The sequence below is a fragment of the Apis florea genome, unplaced genomic scaffold (assembly GCF_048593485.1).
Source record: "Apis florea isolate Af1SG1 unplaced genomic scaffold, ASM4859348v1 contig_3783_pilon, whole genome shotgun sequence".
Taxonomy (NCBI): domain Eukaryota; kingdom Metazoa; phylum Arthropoda; class Insecta; order Hymenoptera; family Apidae; genus Apis; species Apis florea.
In genome coordinates, this window is record NW_028256851.1 from 482,461 (window position 1) to 495,942 (window position 13,482).

At 27.3% G+C, this 13,482-nt stretch overlaps 1 protein-coding gene across 1 annotated transcript in view; it reads right to left on the reverse strand.

Annotated features, from left to right (window-relative positions):
• nAChRalpha6 (nicotinic acetylcholine receptor alpha6) overlaps nucleotides 1–10,717 on the reverse strand; it is a 336,348-nt gene extending 325,631 nt beyond the window's left edge. The window contains exon 1 of the mRNA XM_031920609.2: nucleotides 10,618–10,717. Coding sequence (XP_031776469.2) covers nucleotides 10,618–10,717 — 100 coding nt within the window. The remainder of the gene's footprint in view (nucleotides 1–10,617) is intronic.
• Nucleotides 10,718–13,482: the final 2,765 nt, after the last annotated feature.

Sequence of the window (13,482 nt, forward strand, 5' to 3'; positions counted from 1 at the left end):
AAGAAATTTTAAACTTTAAATGAAATTAAGATGAACAAAGTTCTTATATATCGAAAGTGGACTTTGTAAATTGTTTCCAAATGTGGAAAAAATTATTAAGTAAAATATGCATATCCTAAAATATACAAGGATTTATTTTTATGATGATCAGTGAATCAGAGAGAAGTGAATTTATATAAATTGGATAAAGTAAAAATATATTTAGTTTTTAAAAACTACGATTCCCTATAATAAATCAAAAACATCCTCTTTTAAACATTTTCTTTGACTTTTTATTTGAAGAGTGCAAACGAGTGAAAATATATAACCCAAACATATATACCTATATTTTTAAATATATTGATGAAAGAAAAAGCAAAAATTCTTAATTTTAAATACTTTTCTTTTCATTATATTTTAAAGTCATATCAATTTCTTTATTATAGCTATAATATATATCTTTATTAATATATATTACTATAATTATAAACTATTATTATAGCTATAAACAATTTTGCACAATCTGGATATTAAGCTAATTTTCTTAAAAGCTTGATAAATTGTCTATTTTCTCTCTAAAAATTCATTGTTCCTTTGTTTAATCATTTTTTTCATTCCAAATTATTAGATTATTCCATTCAACAGTGACGATAATTATAAGAGAGTTTTGGACTCCAACCCCCATCAATAAAACAATCACGAATGCTTGGCATACAAGAACTCGAACAGTGGAAATGAAAGAGGCGACAAGTTAAGCCGCAAAGGCTTACTAACGCATAACAGAAAAACATTTTCCACTGTTGGTGAAATCTCTCTCCTCTAAGCCTCTCGAATGCTCCTTTTAGTTAATGCCTGTGCACGCTCAACCGAAAGGGTGGGGCGCGTGTTTCTGCGAATCAATATCGAGCGTTATGGATGTGTTTCCAACCTCTTGGTAATGCGATGTAAAAATCTTGACGTCTAACAACAGCTGCACCGCATAATCGAACTCACCACGATGAGATTCCACCAATCCTAAAAGATGAACTCCGTTGTTTCAATCATCCACGTGGAACGTCGATTTTTAAGAGATATTTCCATCATTTTTGAAATGAAGATGCTGTTCGGAGAAATATTTTTAGGTCAGTTGTTAAAAGATAAATGAAGTTTCATATTTGTTCAAATGTATAAAGGAATGAATTGAATTCTTATAATTTTGACGAGACTATTGGAAACTAAAGTGGAAGAAATTATTATGATTGGAAAATAAATTTTTGTAATTTAATAAAAAAAAATAGAATAATTGCTAAAAAAAAAGTTTATAAATTCCTACAGTTATGCAGTATAAATTCCTCTTCTATTTTTATGACAAATATTTTGTAATAGTATGAATAACTTCTTTTTATAATTTTATCGTTCGTAATTTATATTATTATATCAATATATTTTACGTTCATATACCCTATAGAACTTAGTAGATATATATAAAAAAAATATTATGTAATGTTAAAATTTTATAACAAAAATCTATCTATATCTAATACATTATTTATTAAACATTTAATTTTATTACTCTTAAAAATAAATACCTATCGAATATTTTTACAAGATCCATTCTATAGGAATTTCATCAAAATATTTCTACATATGAATTAAATATTTTTGTTAAAGAATTTTACTAAAATATTGTCAATTTAATTAAAATAAAAAATTAAATCAAAAATGAGATGGCTTATATTTGAGAATTCCAATACTTGATCAAAATCTAGCCAAACAAAATTAAAGTTACTTATACCTAAAATTTTGATATATCATAGTTAAAAAAATTATTAAATTCAGAAGTACAACAATAATCATAATTTTAAATTAAAAAAAAAATCATCCTTTAATATAATAATATTGACACACATATTGTAGAAAATGTATAAGCATTGCTACACATTGGTTGAAAAATTCCTCAACATCTATCCATATTCCCCAGACATTGCCTCATCAGACAACCATTTATTCAGGTCACTGCAAGATTCGTTGTCAGGAAGTCTTTTAAAATAAAAAGGAACATGCAAAAGAATTTTTAAATGAAAAAGTTAGAAAATTTTATAAAATGTTTAATAAAATTATAAAACGAAATTGTAAAAAGTTATAAAATTAGGTTTCATTATGATAAAAGATAAAGTGAAAACTAAAAACCAAAATTAACCACTTAAAAACGCTGTTAAATTTGTGGATCACCCGATATATTTCTATTTTCTTGATAATATCATTTAAAATTTTCTTTTACTCGTAAATAATCATCTTAATGCGATTTATTTTTAACAATGAAGTTAGTTTTGCCATAAAATTGACAAATGTTTGCTTGATTCGATTTAATGATGAATAATCTGTGATAGGTATCCAAATAATTTTCACTATTTTTAAATTAACGTTATAACATGAAAATACTTGTGTTACTGAATTTTAGAAGATCATTTATATAAACAATAAACATTTTCTATTACCTACGTTCCAAAACGAAGAGAAGAATACATATAAATATTTTTTAAGGATTAAATTAATAATAAAGAAATATATAACACAGTAAAAAAACAATTTATTTCGCATAATTCTTCTTTAAAGAGATGTAAAGGAAGATTTGAAAGAAGAATAATACAAGACTTAACACAACGAGATAAACTATCTTAAGAGATGTTTTAAAAACATAAAAAAAAATATAATGGCTTTTATACGATATTAAGTAATAATGCATCATCATAATATGCCAGAAAATATAAAAATACAATTACCTAGTATTATCTAATATTACCTAACAAGAGATTGCATTGTCATCGTTATCAATTATTTTAATCTTCTGTATATAATATAACATTTTAACATGAATTTTAAATTATTATTAAATAACTAACAAATATATTTATTTTCAATGAAATTTATTTTAAATTTTTCTATTATCATCTAATAAAAAAAATAAAAATAAAACAAATAGTATTTCTATGATTAATAATTGATAAAATTTTTCTCCTATAACTTAAGAAAAATTTGATCCTGAAATATTACTATAACTCAATTTGTACTTGATCAATTTTATATAAAATTAAATTTAAAAATATCAAAGAAAAAAATATATATATATATTTTTTAAATCTACCTTTATATCCTTATACAAATCTCTAAATAAAACTACACGAGACAAAACTATTCCACATTCTTCTTCCTTTTTTTTAATTTTTTTTATTAATGAAAAAAAATATCAAGCCATCTTCATAACAGTATAAAAATCGCAATAAATCGTATCACGAGAATACGATTGGCCGTCATTGGTCGGCGTAAACCTTAAAATGGAAAAATATACGCAGTGTCTCGACCAGTTTTGTTGAGGCTTTCCGCGTTCCATTTGAAAATAACTCACGATCGCGAGCACCGTTGGGGGTGAATACCCGTGAAATCTGGCCCCTTCGAGAGGATATTTCAACTGGAATACACCGATAAATCGGATGACTTATTATAGATCGTAATCTCCAGCTCGAACGAAGAAATGTGCGAGCTTCGACCTTGGAAAATACATTCCTTACCAATATAGAGGGAAGACACTGTTGCATTTAACGTTTCTTTACGCGTCTCTTCGTTGTTTATCTTCCGTAATGTGCACATGGTGCACGAAAGAAAAATATCGGTTCTCCGATTCTCGATCATCTTGTTCGAATGGTGACGAAGGAGGATATAGAAGCGAAGAAAATGGCACTCGATTTTAGTAATTGTATAATAGTTCAACGCTAATGATAAAGTGAATAAAAAAGAATCACTGCGTGTTAATACACGAATGGAATATTATAAAATGAGGATCTCATAAATTTAGAAGTACGGATAGAGTGGTCGGTAAAGAACGTGAAAAAAAAAATGTATTACGTGCATCCGTTTGAATAGAATGCTTAAAAACAGAATTTCATGAATTTAAAAGCAAATGACGTCCGGTAAAAGGAATAAATTTCGCGTGCATTTACGTTCGAATGCTTTGCGTTGCTGAGCTGGTCATGCGCGTGAAGATATATGGATTAATTGCTTCGTCGTCTTTTCTGTGTTCTTGTTACAGTTGTTTGTCGAAATATTATTGAAATCGACTTTTTAAATATAATATATAACTAAGATGAACATAAATAAAATTTTCTATATTATTTTTACAATAAAATCACGATTTTAGAAACGAATATTATTAAAGGAAGGAAATTTTCAAACGAAATACTAACAATGATTAAAAAATTATAATAATAAGTAATTTAACTATTCTAAACTTCTAAATATATTTAAGAAACAAAAGAGATTAAAAAAATCAGTTTAGAATTAATATTGATTTATCGGTATTTTTTTAATTATCAAATAGAACAGAAGTACAAATGATATTGAACATTTGTAAATGAACATTTAATCAGAAGTAATATAATTTATTAATTATATTATAGATAATATTATAGATGATAACACAATTATATGATTAATTATGCATGAATTGTATAATAACTGATATAAACTTTTCATAATATTGTTCAATATAATAAGAAAATTCTTATTAGATGTAGACTTTAAAAGTATTTTTCACAAACATATACAGATACAAAATAAAAAAATTTGAATATAAAAACGTTACTTAATATGAATTGAACATTTAATTAAATCTATAAATATTAAAATTTTATCAACAAAATATTGAGAATAAATAAATTATTTAAATAAATTTTAATATTAATTGAATATTTGTAAATAATGGATACATAATTAATAATCAAATTGTGTCATCCAATACAAAAATATAGACTACTTTAGTTTTCTTCATCCCACAATTTTATAGCAAAACGAAAATCCTCATAACAAATTACATTCCGGTAAACACGAACTAATAATTTAAAGAAAATTTCCATATTCTTGTACAGAGGAAATCCTTTTCACTCGATTAACCTGTTCCTTGTTTCCTTTGTCTGCGTTCGATATTCGGTATCTACTACCGTTTCTAATCTCGGTTTCCGTCACGAATACCTCTAGACCACGTTTTATGACGTATATTTTATCGATCATTCTACTAGAATCATGATTAGTTCAGTTTTGCAGAAACTACTCAAGAGTTATTTGTAATTTTATCACTAAGTTGTTGTCGACGAAACATATAAAGCTGATTTTAAGTAAGAATAAAAACAAAAATTATTATACCAATTTTGATACAATATTTTTGGATTCTTGGATTCTATTCATTTATATAATTGAATATTGAATATTTTCAATATCAACTTATTCCGTTATTAAGTATTATATATTTCAATTTAAAAAGCAAACTTCAATTTCAATTATGATTTTTTTTTATGTCTTATAAACAAAAAAATGATTGATATCAAATAATATCCTATCACTTAATTTGTATCTCATTTTTTTATACTACTAAAAATATATCAAATGATTAGATTGTTTTGTTTACCTTATATAAAGTTCATGAATAAGTCGAATTTCACTGTGAAAACGCACTTAACAAATAATTTGAGAAATATTTGCCTGATTTATTTATCCATCTCAAATTTACACTAAATCTTTTCAATTAATTCATCAAACTCAAACATCACGTATCAATAATCAAACTTATCCATCTCCTTAGCGAAGGTTGATTACTTTTCAAATATCAATCTTAAGGTATCAAAAATTCCAAGCACGTTTCCTCTCAAGAACAAACTTTCACGGACAAATCAAGTCAGCCAGAGCTAAAAGAACGAATGCAACTTATAACTTGGATGGAACAAAAGAAGCGTTCGATCTACTTTAAAAGTTCCCAGTGAAAATCTTTACGTGGAATGCCTGTTAATTTTACTTCATAACGAGTTCGTCGATCCACATACCGTTTAGAGGAAAGATTTAACGTTATCGAGACTGGACGAAATAAAAACACATACATTTATCAATCACGGTGAGAAGAGGGAGGGACACGCGTGGTGGCATCGATTCGAACCGTGGTTTGTAACGAAGTGAAGCGAGACTGATTTCGTTATACCGATTGCACTGTCACCAGGCCTCTGCTAACCGTAATCATGATTGACAAGACGATATATTACATACGCGATATAGTGCATGCCACTTTCAGTGTAACGAGCTGTATGTATGTTCTATGGCGATGTAACGTATGACGGAACAATTATATTTCGAATATAATTTCAAACATGTTTTTCATTGGAAGAATTGTAAAAGAAGTACAAGTATTCTCGTGTAGATTTAAACGAGAATACTTTTTTATAATAAAAAATGAAATTTGGAATTTTAAAAAGTTTATAAGTTCATTTGATATGCTCATTCAGAATTAAATTGTGCTTGGAAATATTCATCTTTTATGATTAAATTCAATTTTGGCGATAAAATACTCTATGATAAATAAAAATTTCGATAATATATCTAGTTTCTGAATACATTGCTAACATTCAGTTTTCCTACTCTTTTTTCACACTCTATAAGAAAATGAATCTATTAATACAATTATATGATACAATCTACAATGATCTAAAATTTATATAGTGATAAATATATAAAACACGTTTGAAATATGTTAAACAATATCCTAATTAGAAGATTATCTTAATGACTAATTTGTTTAAAGCTATGGATATTGTTTTCTTCTTAATAAAGAATTATCGAACACATGGATTTTTAATAAATGCTTTAATATTTTTTATCGAAAATCTCTTGATATCCCAAGCTATTGTTTATTCCAAATTCATGTATTAATTAAAATATTCTTAATTCTTCATTATCATACCATTATATTTGATATCAAAAGTATCTAGCCTTCTACTAATTTAATTCTAATATATATTTCACTATGTATTTCATCAATAGGAGTTGTTCAGACTATCATTGTGCAAATTAGAAAAATATATATCAAAATGTTGCTTTCCTTATTAACATACTATTTTTCTAATATATTAAATACCAAACATGGTCAATTATATTCTTGCAATTTTAAAATCTTTCCATTTTACTCTTATATATATATATGGAAGATTATGATTTATTTCTCATATAATATAGAAGGAAATAAATATAGATGTATATATACATATTTATATAATATGTTAATGTACATATAAATATTATGTATATATACATAAAGCAATGGCAAAAATGAAGAAAGGGTTGAAAATGGAAGAAATAGCTCTGAAAGCAAGTCTCGATAAGCTCGGCGTACCACCTTTAATTAAGGTTCACTTTGGATTTCCACTTTACAAGGTGATAACCGAGCTACTACGATAGAACTGAAAACGAGGTCGTACAATTTCTGTCTCTTTCAGTATCGAAAGTTTTCTAACATAGGAGAGGATTAGTTTTGAATAACTTGAAAAAGCTTAGTTTTCCACAAAACGAATCAACCAAGAGTACGTTTTTATTATCATATTCTTTTTTCTACTCCATGAATTTCCTATGAGGATATATTTCACTTTTGAATAGTGCATATGACTTTGCATTGATACATTCTAAAGAAAATTAATTTTTCTCTTCAACTTAAAGTTTTCTGATTCTTCGGAAAATATTCTTTTTGTTTAAAATTTTATTTTAAATTTTACTTCTAAATTATTTAATTATTCTTTTGGATATATTTAATGATTAAATACTTTAATCATAAATATAGGATTAATTTAATACGAATTATAAAAAATGAACTGTATATTTTCAGTGCGAAATTTTTGTAGAAGATAGATTACGTAAGATTATACAAGAGAGAATTTTACATAATAATGAAACATTACCTCGTTAAAGCAACTTTCTTAAATTTTATATATATTTCATTTATTATATCTATTTTCAACTTGATCCATGTAATCTATCTTCTCATAAATCAGTAGAAATTAGTCTCGTATATCGCAATAGTAGTAAAATATTATATCAATTAATTCTCTTAACTCTTTGCTACTCATACTTGCTATAATGCTACTTATTTATTCCAGTATATAATTTGTATTAAAATACTGTCGTAAATCATATACTCTTAGAAATTAGATGAAATTTTTCTATTATTTCTATTATTTTTTTGAGTCTTCTGATGTACTACAACGTGAAATCAACTCTCAAAAATATAATTAACTCTATAACGAAAAAACATTCTATTATATGCGCAAAATAACAGCAACGTAATTTATGATTTAAAATATTAAACGTATCAATTAATTTTATCAAACTTATAATCGTTTCATAAACATATGTATATAACATACGGTTATCTGAAACTTCACGAAACGTGATTCACTATGCGTGAATTATTTTGCAATAAGTGGATGATCAGTTAATGATAATTTATTGGTGACCCGATAATATGAGGATTGCTAATAATATTTAATAATGATTACAATTAATCGAGCATTTACAATTATACGACATTACGGAAAGAGCTTTTTGTGCATTAATATTGCTAAAGAAGAATACGATGCGGAGGATTTATTTTATTTATCTACTATTTTTAAAAAACTTCTATTAACATTATACACGTAACATTAATATATTTATTATTATTAAACGGAATTCAAGAATCTACTCAAGATTTATTATTTTAATGATAATTTCAAAGTAATGATATAATTTCAATTATATAAATTAATTGTAAATAATATAATGTCATGCAAATCAGAGACATTAAATTACTTAAAATTAATCATAATAATTTATGGTCCAATTTACAGATAAATTTTACATTTAAGATAATATTTTATACTAGAAATAATTAGTTTTTTTTTTTAATTATTTCAATATAGATTTGTTTTGTAAAATATAGGTATAAAAAATCAAAGATAATACAAACTACTCAGTATACTTTGTAATATACTATAGTATATTACAAACTTATGAAATCTAATTAATAAAATTTCGTTTGATTAATTGTACAAATTTTTCAAGCTATTCTTCTACTACACAGAAGATTTTTTCTGGATTACAGGATTACGTTTATCGAAATTAATAGACATTTAAATATATATGCACCGAAAAAATAAAATTCTATATAAAATACGCAGAATTCAATTGAATTATTACGGATAAAAATCGAATTGAAACCAAACATTCAAAAACTAATTTCATAATACAATAATTTTTTTTCGCGTTATTAAAAAATTGTACTTGTACGAAACCATTTTGTACGAAATACTAAAATTTGTAAGGAATGAAATATTGAAATATGAATATTAAAATCAACTGTTTAACACCACCCAGATTTAATTTCATCGGACATAAACACGCAATCTACAGATTCATTACAAACATTTGAGAATATTCAAGCGTGCAAAATATCTGTATACAGAAACGCCGATACAGAATGCAAATTATTATGAGCTGGTTGCACAACGGAATATTCGTGTTTCCGCGATCGATCGCTTTGATTAAATCAGATTGTAACCTGCACTTTCCAGTGGTTAACCAAACGGTTCGGTTAAAAGTTACAGTTAAATGCCTTCGATAAAACACTTTCTACAAATTAATATTGCCAGGTGACATGATCGAATGCACAAATAGTACGAATTACAAATCTATACGTTCAATGTTGGCACCTGATTGTGGTACGAACTAATTGATATAGAAGAAAGCGAGTTTAAAGAGCGATATGTCATATCCAACATAATTCAATACTAAATTTCAGTTCCATGCCATTAGTCATTTTCAATATTCTCTTGAAAAATTAAGTTTTCATCAAACGTACTTTTTACAAACGTACATTAATCAAACTTTCTTGAACAATTTATTTCTGAACTTTATTAACTCGAATGTTCGAAAAAATTAAGAACAGAAAAGTATTCATAATTTTTACGACTGAAAAAAATTTTATTCATTGTGAATAATAAATTTGATAATATCGATTACTAAGCTACCTAGATAAATTGATGGAAGAGAATAAAATGTAGAATATCAAATCATAAAAATTAAAAATCCAGAGAAAATCAAATTGTATGGAAAGAGTATTAAATAACGTTTGTGCCTTATTCTTATTCGTGTCATGTATTTTCGTCTCTCTTATATATATACCTAAATTGATTAAAATTTCCTTAAACTATCGATAGATATTTTTGAATTTTATTAACAATAGAACTAACCAAACTATGACGTATATTTAAATGTACGCTCAAATATATGATTACATATATTTGTAATTATACATTACGTTTAAATGTTTATCTCAATATAATTTTAATCAGAAAATCTGTACGCTTTTAATAATTAAAACTAAAAAACTCTATCAATTTGACAGATTTTCTATCTTTAACATTAATATTTATCTTCATTAATATTCATTTTTATTTATTTGTTAACACATCCTTGCTTATTTTCCATTGCAAACGAAACAAATCCTTAATTTAAAATTAAAACAATGCATCTACAATTTTCTGAACCATACAAGACTAATTTCCAAACTTCGTTAACATTTACCTCTCTTTTATCTACATTCACTCCCCAAAACAAATCTTCATTTCGAAACCTACAAAATTTTCCAACATCCCAAGCTATAAGAGACTATTTCCTAACTTTATTAATACTTATCCTCCCCTCTACTTGCTCCTAATCGAAACGAATCCTCATGATAGGAAATTGCGGTCCCCTGGACCAATGAATCGAACGATAACCGGAAGATGGAGGAAAATCAGCAAGCATGGGACTTACCTTGAGGTAGGACGGTGAGCAAAAGGACTATTTGAAGACCGGCGCTGACCATACAAAGCTTTATTCGCATCTGTGGCAGACCTCTCGTCTGGTTCGCCATGGCGAATGAATTTTGCAGACTCGGCCAGCTCGACATCTCTCCTCTATTCGCAAGGGTCGGCCACCCGGAATTCACCGAATGCTCCACTCCTTTCGTGTTCCACCACCCCCTTGTACGTCTCTTCTCCACTCGTGCGCGCACTACACACTATATAATATATACATATACATATATATATATCTATATCTATATATATCTATATATATATATATCGCGTGTCACTTCTCTACGAGCTGCGATCACCGTCTCGAACGTCGCCCGGGAACTCTTCGTTGCGAACTGTTACACTGATTCTGATCATCGTGTCGAGAAACCGGTCGAGTCGCGCGAGTTTGTCTAATCGTCACAACGATGCACCCGGATAAATACCGCCCGACTTTGCCGTCATAACCAATCGTTACCTTCCCACTTTTCACGTATACACGAACCGCCAACCTTCTGATGGTTGTCGTTACTGCCGTTGCTCTGCCTCTTCCTATCGTCACCGCAGTTCTAGGTCCGCGTCGAACCTCGCCACGCGTCGAGCATGCTCGCGTTATACACCTGAAAATAATTGATTGACAATAGAGAGGAGGGGATAATCGGTTTTGTGTCATGCTACTTGCGAATTTTCTCACATGCTGATGGCTTTTCATTTTTGATGAGACTACTGGGACGGGGTGGAACTGGAGAATTTCTCGCTGGATTTGATCGTAAGGTGTATGGAAATTTAAATTTTTGCGCTGAGAGGAGAGATACAATTTTTGGTTTTGGTAGATGTATCTGAAAATGACTGGTTCATAAGAGAACAGAGTAAACAAAGAGGAACTATTTGTTCCTTTTTGTTTCATCTTCGTTCTAAATAAATGTTCTTATAAAGATTTCTCTTGATGGATTTCTCTTGATGAAAACTATAGATTAGGAACGACAATTTTTTAATTAAATTTTTATGCTGAGGAAGTATGATTTTAAAATGGTAGAGATCTGGAAATTATCGATTTGTAAAAGAGAGTAAATGATTCTGAATTCTGTTGTGCTATTCGCTCTTATTTTTCATTGTTACGCGATATTCTGACATGATGTTGATTCTTTTATGATGAAATTAATTTTAATTTTTGGAGCAAGGCTAGAAATTTTTTTGTTAGATTTGATTGAAAATATTGGAAATTTTTATTATAATTTAAGAAATAGGAATGGTCTAAAATGATCTAAAATGATCTAAAATGGTCTATATGAAGAAATCATATAGGAATGATTACACGTTAAATTCTGTATTCTCTTTTAACTTTTAATAAAATTGTCAGTTTTTCTTCTTTCTTAAATTACGTGGCAAATGTCGTCTTTCATAAATATTTAATTTTACTTTGTTCATAAGTGAAAAAGCACGTAAATATCTTAATTTTTACGAAAAATCAGATTTTTCCACCCCAAATGTATCAATGCAAATGTTTAAATGCAAAGTCTATCTCAAAATCACAATTATTATCTCCTATTACGATTCTATATTACATTGTTGGGATGACACTTTGTCTAATATGATTGTCCAAAGTATTTGAACAAATATATTGCTATTGTAATTTATCGTCTACAAACATTACAATATCAACTATTATTTAAATTTCTCTCTCGCGGGAGAAGCTATATATTTTGATTGAAACGTATTAAGTCAATTCCTATCGCGTTAACGAAACAGCATACGCCGCGATTGAAGTGAGAATAAAGATATTATATTTGAATGTCTCGTGTATAGAAAGTATTTAAATGCGATATTTAAATTTAACAATTAATTCTTTTGATAAAGATTATAATAGCAAGAAATAAAAACGTATTAATAAATTTAAAAAGATGTCTTTAAAAAACGAAACACAATAACGAAACGTTTGAATATTAAAAGAAATCAAATCAAACGTTTTTTATCCTATCGAAAATATAATTAAATTATTTGCCATCTATTTACCACATAAATAAATCATTCGCGTTATCAGAATTGCTTTCTTTAATCGAACTTCAATAAAATCAATCTTTTCAATTCTTGTTGATCGAAACAAAAGATTAATCAAAATATCGAATTATTTAACTATTGACTAATCCTGAAATAAACTTTTTAACTAAAATTCAATATAATATTCTTCACAGAAATTTCTATTCTTCGCCTTACTAATATACATATGGAAACTTAAATTTTTCAACCTCCATTTAAAGCTTGTTTCCCTTTAATTCCGGCAAAAATTTATGTGTTTCCGTGTCCAAGAAATAGATTTTACGGAACTGTATACACGCGCCTACGTAGTTTTATACGATACCTAATATGCAAATCACCACTTCGAAGATCGGAACGAACGGGAAATAGAATTTCTCCTCAAAACGAGACATTAAAGCCGATTGTATTCACTATTTTTTTCATGAAAACGTACGACGACTATAATTTACAAGCATCCAGAAATCGAAAGATTCTCTTGAATCATAGCCAACTTCTTGATTAGCTGTTTGGCTATAAGTGGATAGAAATTTCGCGTATCCTGATCCGTATAACTATCATACGAATATATATACATGTTTCGAAGAAAAAGAGTGTTGCTCCGTTTCAACTATAATCACGAGACTTTATACATTATTTTTTTGAATGCAAAATTCAAGAAATTATATTTATCTGTTAACTCCAATTGAAATTTAAAATTAATCTATCTGCTTTTTAAATTTTATATTTAACTAATTTAATTACTCTGCGGAATTCAAGGAATTTAACTATACGCTTGAAATTTCGAAATGTTTTTCTTTTTTCTTAT